Source organism: Aptenodytes forsteri, unplaced genomic scaffold, assembly GCF_000699145.1.
Source record: "Aptenodytes forsteri isolate BGI_AS27 unplaced genomic scaffold, ASM69914v1 Scaffold166, whole genome shotgun sequence".
Taxonomy (NCBI): Eukaryota; Metazoa; Chordata; class Aves; order Sphenisciformes; family Spheniscidae; genus Aptenodytes; species Aptenodytes forsteri.
This window is the reverse complement of record NW_008796110.1, coordinates 3,575,064-3,585,801: the sequence shown is the minus strand read 5'-3', so window position 1 is coordinate 3,585,801 and position 10,738 is coordinate 3,575,064. Positions and strand designations below refer to the sequence as shown.

Here is a 10,738-nt window from a genome sequence, read left to right as displayed (position 1 = left end):
CCCTTCCCTTCCCTTCCCTTCCCTTCCCTTCCCTTCTACAGAATTATATTGGTATTAATTAATTAAATGAATTATTTTTTAAATATGCCAGAATTTTGAAAATCCTCAGTTATAACACTTACAGTCAAAGCAGACCCCAGTCAGGTGAGCTTTTGAACTTGTATCTGTACAGCTCTTCTTTTGCCTTTGAGTTTTAGATTTTCCACAAGAACTATTTCTTGTTTTAGTAAAGTTTTAACTTAAATACATCTGAAAATGAAGGGGAAGCTACTCTGGGCTTGTTTTTATGACGATCTGCAAATCACTTTGGATATAATTATAAATGCTGTATCCTCCTTCAAGGTGGAGATGTCCAGGCCTTAGCAGATGATGGTGCATCGATATTGTTTGAAGCTGCCGGAGGAGGTAATCCAGACTGCATAGCCCTTCTTTTGGAATATGGAGGAAGTGGCAACGTGCCTAATAAGGCAGGACTGCTTCCCATACACAAAGCGGCTTATGAGGGCCATTACCTGTGAGTATGAGCTTGGACTTTACATTTTCCTTAAGATACGATGTGGCACAAGGTCACGTTGAAGAAGACTCTGGTAAACTTGCAAGTGTATAGATCATTTCTCTTTCAGAAGTGCCTATGTTACATTAGTTTGAATTAACTTCTAAGTGGTTTTAGCATAAACAAGGCAAAATGCAAAACACACTGCCTAGAACTAAGTGAAAACCACTGAAACAACTTAGACACAAGGTCCTAACACTGACACTATTTGTCAGTGCTCAAAACTGGTGTTTCTGTGTTTGGATCTTCTTGTGTGTCTAGCTGGTAATTTAGCATATAGCTGGATGAGGGTCGTTTTCTTCATGCAGGGAAGCGATGTTTAACTAGTTTTATTCACTGTCTTTTAGGGCCCTGAAGTATCTCATTCCGGTCACATCCCAAACTGCAATCCAGAAAAGTGGGTTAAGCCCTGTTCACTCAGCAGCAGATGGCCAGAATTCACAGTGTCTAGAGCTCCTCATTGAAAATGGTTTTGATGTCAATACTCTCTTGGCTGAACACATTTCAAACAGTTACGATGACGAAAGGAAAAGTGCGCTTTATTTTGCTGTTTCTAACAATGACATTCTTTGCACTGAAGTATTGCTCAAAGCAGGGGCAAATCCAAACAAGGATCCTTTAAACTGTCTTCTTGTGGCAGTGAGAGCTGGCAACCATGAAATTGTAAGGCTGCTCCTATCTTACGGAGCAAACGTCAATTGCTACTTTATGTTGGTTAATGATACGCATTTCCCCAGTGCCATTCAGTATGCCTTGAATGATGAGGTGATGCTGAGGCTGTTGCTCAATCACGGATATAATGTGGAGATGTGTTTTGACTGTATGCATCAAGATATCTTTGGAAATTCTTTTGTGTGGTCAACTCCAGAGGAAGAGGTTCTCCCCGGGTGGACTTCTTCTGTAATAAAGGATAATCCAGTAAATACATACCTTCCTTCCTTCTTTTCACTTTGTTCTGTTCATTAGCCAGCTTTAAACATTCCTGATTATTGTGCAGAATTAAGGTTAACATACTGGCAAAATCCTTTTTTAAAATACCCTAAAAATAAAACAGCCATTTTTCATTTTCTACTCTGAGATAAAGAATATTACGTACATAGAGTGGTTTTAGTTTGGGGTTCATATATTAGGGATTTAGGAAGGAAGTTTTAAGAAATCATGAGGCAGGATTCTGGAATTTCTGTTCCTACCCTAACCAATGGAGTAGATGTGTTTCCAAAGACATATTGCTGTCGAACAAAACAGTGCCGCAAATTATAGCAATGTTATAATAATTATTGGTCTTCAGGCCTGTCCAGATGAGTTAAGGGATCACAAAGGTTAAGCATGGAAGAAAATGGCTTTTAAAGTAACCTACCTAGGCATCGATTTATGGCTGTTAAAGGTCATTGTTAATACTTTGTTTAAATTATCTTGTGTAATTGCTTTAAAATGTGTTATTTTGGCGTTCCTCCGCACAGATTTTGAAATTATGACTTGATGTGTTTTCTCTTTCAGTTCTGTGACTTTATTGCTGTTCCTTGGTTGAAACATTTAGCAGGAAGAGTGGTTCGTGTTTTTATAGATTACATGGATTATGTTCCTCTATGCACAAAAATTAAGTTTGTCTTAGAAACGCAGAAAGAATGGACAGAGATACGTCAGATATTGGGTAAATATCTAACTTCCAGTTAATGATGTTATGATTTATTATAGGAGACTTTAATTGCTTATGTCAGGTCACATTCATCCAAAGTGTTCTCGCAGTCCAAATGCGTACTAGCTAAGAACCAGGTTGTGCCTGTCATCCAGTCCTCAGATTGAGATAGATCTTGAGCTGTTGCCACTGGTCATAAATTAGTTAATTGGACTGGAATATGGCAAACTTGCACCTGATGAGAATGAATGTCATAAGGAACGTCACTGTTGTGTGGGAAGCCCTTTTAGTTACGCAAGACCACTGAGGTACTTCTCAAACTCCTTATTAACCTATGTGATACCAGCTATGGGGCACAACTTTTTTTATTGAGGAACGTTGCTCACACATCCATCCTTCTTTTTGCTCCCTTGATCTCTCAAGTCTATTAATCGTTCGAGGATTATCGTAAGAGCATGTTTTAAATCCCATTATGTTCAAGGTAGTAGGTGGTGACAATGAGTGTGCCATCCCAATCTGTGTACCATCATTTCCTAACTCCGATTTACATGATAGACATCTAGTTGCCATTACTAATACTGTAAGTGAATAATATTTCTTATGTATGCTTTACTTTTGAAGTTCTACACATTAGCCCGGACCTTCCATCACTGGTGGCACCAGAGATAGGTTTCACCCACCTTAACTTAAAAAAATCTGTTGGTGAATGTATTAAATGTTCTCTTTGCATGAATTAATTTTATTTGACTTTTTTTTTTTTAATTTTAAATAGAATTTGATTTAACATCAGCTGTTAAAAACCAAAATATTTAGGTTTAAAACTGGTACCCTGTGTTTAATTTTGCTTCAGTATTTTACATTGGCATGCAGAGGAACTCCTTTTTGTTAGTGTCACAGGAACGTCCAAATAATTTGGTAGTCTTAAGTACTCATATTTCAAGTGTGGTGGAAGTTTTTGTTCTGTTCAGGAAGGCTAAATTAAACTGAGCTCTTTGACTGACGTAAATTCTGGTAAGAAGTATTTGTTCAGAAGACTCAGCAGGCCCAAGCACGGTAAGGTCTGGTCCTGGTGCCTTATTGATACAGCAGAAATGGAAGGTGCCATGGCTGGCCTCAACATGCAGTTTTTAAAAGGTGCACCTAGGGAAAGGAGAGTTCGTTCATCAGTTACCATTGATTATGCTAAATAAAGGCCTGGTTTAGGTGTTCAGATGAGTGCTTTGGAGACAGAGTACAGTGTGCATATTTCCAAAAGTCAGACAATAGTGTTAAGCAGATATCGAACAGAAGTTTGATTAATATCAGCATTGTGTATCATCACAGTTCTGAAGTGAAAAGAATGGTATTTTATTCAGAAGTGGCAAAATAATAATGCCCCAAGGTAATAGATTTTGATATTAATTTTATTAGAGCATGTTTTGAGATTGTGAACTGGCTTACAATCATTGTTAATGGCATTGATTTTTCCACCATTTCTCTCTCACTGTTATTTTTAGATAATCCTCGCCCATTGAAACATCTGTGTCGTCTGAAAATACGTAAACTCTTGGGGTTAAGGAGACTCCAGAAACTGTCATCCATGAAGAAGTTTCTGCTTCCACCAGTTCTCAAGAACTATATCCTATATAAAGAATATGATCTGTATGGAAAAGGGATACATTTAGAATAGTTTTTAAAAATAACTGCGTACAGTCTGTAATTTGACTCACTTCCTCACTAGTTTTTACTAGCTAAAGAGCTGCTTGGTGTTTCGTACACATTCACAACATTCTGGTATTTGTTGTTAATAGTTCTTTTATGGGAACAAATTTTTCTTCAAAACTAGTACGTTAAAGCTCATGTTTTAACACAACATTGTACTATCCAAATATAGGCTAAAGTCAGAATAAGGACGCTATAGTAATTATGTAGAACAGTACACTCTAAATGGGAATTCAGATGAATATAGGCTAAAAGAAGAATTTTCATGATGGACTTCCCAATGAACATGATAAATACAATTGCTGCTCTCAGTTTGTGACATTAGTTTATCCTTAAAATAAATGTCTAATGTAGCTTGGCAAAGAAAATTAAACTGCTAAATGCACGTCTCCGTCATGTAATTGGCCTGAAATGTAGCACATTTTGTACTTTGAAGATCATGGTCCTATTATAAAATTCTTCCAAACACTTAAAAGATTCTTTTTAGCTATTTTTGCAAAGTGTTTGCTCCCAGGTACGACTGCTGTGTGTGCCAGTACTGCATGTTTCAAGGCTTGGCAAAATTTGAGGGAGTTTAAGTAGGCTGTTTTAAAGAAAGAGTAGATTTTGATGGACAAACAAACCAGGAAATTGAGCAGCATATCCCCTTGGTTGAGAAATGTTGCAATGTCATAACTTGAATTATGGTTCCTACAGAGTTTTGACAGATCACTTCATGACCAGACTAAACAACACCCTCAGTCATGCTGCGATGCACTTGGCAGTATGCTTCTGCACGTCTAGAGAAAAACACATCTGATTAAACATTCTTTAAATTAGTCTATTAAAAGTGGGTTGCACTTACTCCCTTTGCTGTTCTACCATCCCTTCCATCTTGGGAAAAAAAAATGAATCCAAACCCCCTAAACTAAGAAAAGGTTTCAGTTGGTGGATGTCAGGATTACATAGTGCATAGTCAGAGTTTAGCTATACATGTAATTTAAGAGATACGCTGGTTATCACACACATACACACACTCACACAAACCAAAGGTCAGCTCAAGCATCCTTCTGCCCTGCTCCCTACACTGGCTCTCCCTGTTCTTCAGAACTTCTCCTTATTTGCTGGATGTCATTGTCATATATAACTTATTAACACCTCAGTCAGAGATGTAAATTCCACTTCTAAAGGCAGCTGTATCAGTCCTTTGTGGGTCTGTCCTTCCTCACAAGAGATTTACAGGAGCAAATGGAAGGAGTGAAAATTACTGGTCTGGGACATGTGGAGGGTTGAACAGAAGGCTTAACTGCTGCTTCTGCTCTCACTAGGGCTACTATTCATCTGGCTTTCCAAGACATATCCTCTGTTTTTTTGCCAGAAATTTTGACCAGGATGAAAAGGAAGAATTTGGTCACTTGTGAAAAATTTCTAGGTAACTGGCATCTGGGCGAGGCCCCTGACAGGAGGATGCCCCGGGTGACTGGTGACGCCAGGCATGGCCTGAGCACAGAGTGCCCAGTGAACCCAACACGGCTGTCAGTCTGCAGTCAAGGCTCCACTGGCCAATACATGCTGGACGTACCAGGCTAAATGCATGTATGCTGCATAACCTATAAACTGATATTTCTATGTGGGAATTCCTAAACAGAAATACGGGCTTAATAAGTCTTAAATAGCAGTGATTTTGATGAATAGAGTGACCACAACACAAGAATCTGGGTAGTCACATATCTGATACAGTATACTGCAACCAGCAAGGGAAACATGATCAAATAGGGCTTTAGACGGGAGATTTTAAACCCTTTCTGTGGCTAGAGCCAAATTCCATTAGTAATTTTAGTTCATGGGCCAAGGTTTATATTTAGGACTTTATACACGCCTCAGGCAATAGTTACATTGCTTGTGGCATCAAAGCATTCAGCTCTAGGACGGAGTGTTGCCCCAACTGTTTAAAATATCATCAACCAGTCCTTAGAATATCATTAGGTAAGCTAAAAAGACATATTATTGTGTTTATCTCTTCAACAATACATCTGGGCCCTTTTTGTTGTTTGGTAGCCTGTTATGGAAGGTAGCCTAACCCTGTTTTAAAGCTTTTCTGTCCTTCAGTTTTGAAGTTCTTTATTGAAGACTTTTTCCACCCCCCGGATGCTAAAGGAGGTACAACATTATGAGACAGCATCTTTAATGCTTTCAAAGCATCTGTGAACTGAATGGAGGCAGGAGGGGCAAGACTTTGTTTTAAATGGAATATAAGGTGAGATAGACACAGAAAGGGAGCTGTTTACCCCATGTCATGCTTATGGCACAGCTAGGGATTGAACACCAGTCTTTCGACTCCCATGTTTTGCAGCCAGACCATTGGACACTACCGTTACGGAGGTGAGTATGTGCTGATGGGAGCAGGAAATGTAACTGGTCCAGGACTGATGGTTGTGTGAAAAGAGGCAAAGGCAGCAGCCCCAGCTGAAAGAAGAAATTGGTAGGAAAAAACTACTCCTTTTTTCCCTGCTTGGACTGTGATTGAACCCTTGCAACACTGGGATTTAATTTTCTCCGCTATTTGGGTGTGACTCATAGGGTGTTCCACCGCAACCCAACTCCATGGCACGTCCACCCCATGAACGATGTTGGCTAGAAGTAATTAAATGCTCTGGCATTGATTCAGGCATGCTCTGGTGTAGGGACTCCTATTGGTTTGGGGACAATGTTTGAAAGCAGAGGTATCATTTGGTCTCTGTTTCTCATAAAATCTGACACAAGCAGCTGCACCAGACTGATGAGCTCTCCAAGGAGCCAGACATTCAACAGTGGTTACGTCAGCCTTTGCAGCACCAGCGAGATGGACTTTGTAGCTGTTAAGTGTTTTAATAGCTTAGTGAAGGACCAAACCATAGCCATGAGTTCTGTATGTGACCAGCTATTCCCTGTAGGGACTATAATGTCGTGTGCCTTCCGTAAAACTTCCATGCATTGGCTACCATCTAATCTTGGGAGCTGGCACAGCAGATCCTTGTTCTGGGTATCAAGGGGGAACAATTTTACTGTTTCACTGCAGCAGTTGGTGTTCTGGCTCGGGCTCTTTGTGCCTGAGCTGCCGTTTCTCAGGCTATTGCTCATAGTATGGGAGTCATGCATGGAAAAACACAGTCACAAAGCCATGGGCTCTTTAGTGTCTACCTTGGGGTAGGGCAAAGGGATTTTTTCTGACCCTTACTTGGGGTAGAAAAAGGCTTCTAAAAATTCCAGCTGTTTATGATTTGCATGGAGAAAAGTGGCATAAATTCATGAGCACTTACCTCTGTAGAACAGGTCTAGTCTCTTTTGCTTTTCCATCACGCCCTTTAATATGCACCTAATCAACAGTCTCTTGCACTGAGTCAGTCCTTTTAAAGCCTCTCCCCACTTTTTTTTTTCCCTGTGAGCTTTAGGACGGATAGATCTCTGCTCAGGAAAATGGTATCAAGAAAAGTAATTCTAGCCAAAGTGATTTTCAGCCTTAATGGCCCTATTCTGGCTTGTTCGCTCCCTGACCTTTCCACTGGGAATTGTTTTGTTTAGGCTGCAGTAATTAAAACTGGCACCTTGCCATCCAAGGTGCCTACCCTTCAGAGGCCTTTTCTGCACCCTACAGATAATGACCTTGATTCAAAAATACACTGTCTGTCTCCAAATGCATGGAGCGGTCTTCAAAGAAATCCATCCCGATTCTTTACCAGGACAAATGCTGGATAAATCAGAAAGAAGCATGGGTAAGTGCACCAAATTACTGTATAAATATTTAAAGGTATATATTGCAATGGGAAGTATTTTCTCTCTGAAATGCTCCCTTAAGTGTCACTCACACCAGCAAAAGATGTGCTTAGATCAGGAGAAATATTCCCTGAGGAATCTGTGTTTCGTGGTTTTCCTGAAAAGCTGTAAAAATATATTAGTAAATTGTTAGTAGTCATAAGACTGATATAACGGTGTAGCTCTGGTGACATGTACAAGGTATTTACATTTAATTTTCAAAATTGACATTTTCAGTAGAAATCTCTACATTTGATCGGGCAAAACCATTGCCTTTTGTCTGCATATTGTGTGCATGGTAGATATGGTGCCCAGAACTCCCATCATCATTAATATGGACTACTTAAAAAATAGACATAAATAAAGACAATAGAGAATTTACTTAGTACTGCTGCTTGAATTCAATTCCCTATGAATTACATCATTTGTTTATATTGCTGGGATCTCCTTTTTAAAGAAATCTTCATAAACACACACTGTTAAAAAAAGTGACAAAAACCAAGGAAATGCTAAATATAGAAGTAAGTACCTGTATTGCTCTCTGTGTATAAAGAAATAGAGCAAATTTTTTATCTGAATGGCAAACCGCAGGTTTGGCTAAGCTACATGGGAGAACCGTCTGAGACTAAGGCATTCAGCAAAGGATTAAGTCCATGCACTTTTCATAATCACTTATAATTTAATAACCACCTGACCTGGACATGCAAATATGGTATATTTGCAAATACCACCATGAATAATAATGCTTACATTGGCAGATGTTGCCTATTTTATCATGCTTTTTTGGGAAAGAATAGGCTAACTGCAGATGCCTAAACAGTGTCCCATTCAAACTGCACTTCCAAAACCCACATTTTTTGTGCATGCAGCAGTTCCTCTGCTACTTTCTTTGCAATACAGTGGCCTCTACTTCCTGTCCAAACCTGTTGAGCAATATCGCGATGCAATTCCAAACAGCTGCTGTGGTCACCCTATGTCTGTACATCAGTAGCGAGTGAAATGTTTTCTATATATAGTTTGTAAATCTGTTGGCAATGTTTGTAAAGCACACTGAGATTCTTCCTGAGGGATAAGAGCAGCTATATGAAAGCAAGAGCATTAAGATCATCACTGCGTACAAAGCAGTTTATCTTTTTGGTGTGGCAGAAACTGGCACCGAGGAAATGGCCACTCTGCAGAGATGTGGAGAAGCACTTGCTTTGAGCAAAACCCTGGCAGAAATAGTTTGTGCTGTCAAAGATAAGCAGCTTCATCTCGCGCTGTTATTACAGAACATGACATTGTACTGACACAAGATGATTAAAAAGTATTGGCTGTGTAGGAAGGAAAGAAAACTGGGAATGGGAATGACATTTATTCAGTAAGATTTATTTGTCCCCCTCGCCTTCCCTATTTTAGTGTGATTCAGGTAGGCAAAAGGGGCGATAAACCCAGAGTCTGCTGCGCCCTTGGCACCCAGCTGCATGCCTCTCTGTATAATCAAATAGACCTTCAGGATCCGTGCACGAAGGACACTGGGTGCCTGTGCAATGTGGGCTGTGAGTGTTCCTTCTTTTAATCAAAGGTTGAGGAATTTGGTAGTCCAGAAATGTTCTTATTTGAACCCAGGTGAATTTTTTCCCCCGGTGCTTCCCTGCAGCCAGGACGACCTCTTGATTCCCCTTCCAAGATGCATCCTTACGCTCTTCCCATCAGCAGCACTATCAGAGCCCATTCACTTCTTCACTCGCTATGACTCTTCTGTCTTCTTGATAAGCATGGCAACCCAAACACCCCCGCCATCAAAATATATTAGGTTAGTGGTTGCCCCATGGCTTGTTGGTATATAGCATTGTATATAGACTTCTGGTTATGTCCCTAGCAACTGTTGGGAACGCTGTTTTCAAAACTAGTCTGAGTAATAAGGCAGCCCACATGCACATGTTTTTGAGTGAAAGCTGATCACTGTTTGTGATGGGTCCGAGTTGTTAAACTACAATCTGGACCTGGAATCTGCCCTCCCGGTAACCTGGGGTGTGCTGCAGGGGATCAGCAGGAAAAATCCATCTTTGAGTTAGGATGCTGAGTCCGATTCCCAAGCAAAGACTTGTTTTGGATCAGGGTCATCTTTAAACTTACCCCATTTTTTGTTTCCCCAGCATGGATGAAGGGAAAGATTTTTTTCTCCTGTGTGACTCCCTGTTTATGGCATCACCAGGAGAGATGGACTGGACAACAGAATAATCTGGCATAGAGAAAAGCAGCTGAAAAATTGTTCCTTCAAATGCCTTCAGTACATGCTTTATCCCATTTGCTCTGCTGATACCACTGTTAAATGTAGGTGATGACACATCCTTTTCAGGAACAGTACGGTGTGCACAATTTTCACAACTTACGCTAGTCTCCTGGGAGAAGGAGCTGCAGCTTGTCCCATCAGTCTGCCCCGCTGCCCTGTTTAGATGCCAGGTTGGTGACCCTTTGTCTCTTCGGGACGATTTGGGCTCTGCATTCAACCCGGGCCTGTACAAGCAGCATACAGAAATTGAGACACACGTATCTTTCTCTCTCTCTCAATTGATATAGGCGGGAGGGGAAAGGCAGGCAGCAAGGAGCACAGGGGCAGGACAGGGGACATGCGAGGAGGGGAGGGAAGGAGAGGTCAGGGAACAGGCTGCGGAGGCGGGTGAGGACGGCGAGGGGCTGTGCAGGGAGGGCAGGTGAGGGGGCCCTGCAGGGCCAAGGATGGAGAAGGCAGCGCAGCAGCAAAGAGGCAGGAAAGGGGAAGGTGGGAGAGCCCAGGGGCTGGCGCCTCGGTTAGATGCCAGGTTGGTGACCCTTTGTCTCTTCGGGACGATTTGGGCTCTGCATTCAACCCAGGCCTGTACAAGCAGCATACAGAAATTGAGACACACGTATCTTTCTCTCTCTCTCAATTGATATAGGCGGGAGGGGGAAGGCAGGCAGCGAGGAGCACGGGGGCAGGACAGGGGACACGCGAGGAGGGGAGGGAAGGAGAGGTCAGGGAACAGGCTGCGGAGGCGGGTGAGGACGGCGAGGGGCTGTGCAGGGAGGGGAGGTGAGGGGGCCCTGCAGGGCCA

General features: G+C 41.4%; 1 protein-coding gene across 5 annotated transcripts in view; it reads left to right on the top strand.

Moving 5' to 3' along the window:
* ASB15 (ankyrin repeat and SOCS box containing 15) overlaps positions 1–4,275 on the top strand; it is a 14,860-nt gene extending 10,585 nt beyond the window's left edge. For 4 of the 5 annotated variants that reach the window (XM_009286795.2, XM_009286796.2, XM_009286794.2 and 1 more), the window contains 4 exons: positions 343–514; positions 901–1,471; positions 2,051–2,204; positions 3,686–4,275. In XM_009286795.2, coding sequence (XP_009285070.1) covers positions 343–514; positions 901–1,471; positions 2,051–2,204; positions 3,686–3,858 — 1,070 coding nt within the window. In that variant the 3' untranslated portion in view covers positions 3,859–4,275. The remainder of the gene's footprint in view (positions 1–342; positions 515–900; positions 1,472–2,050; positions 2,205–3,685) is intronic. The other variant, XM_009286798.2, reaches the window with a different exon arrangement.
* Positions 4,276–10,738: the final 6,463 nt, after the last annotated feature.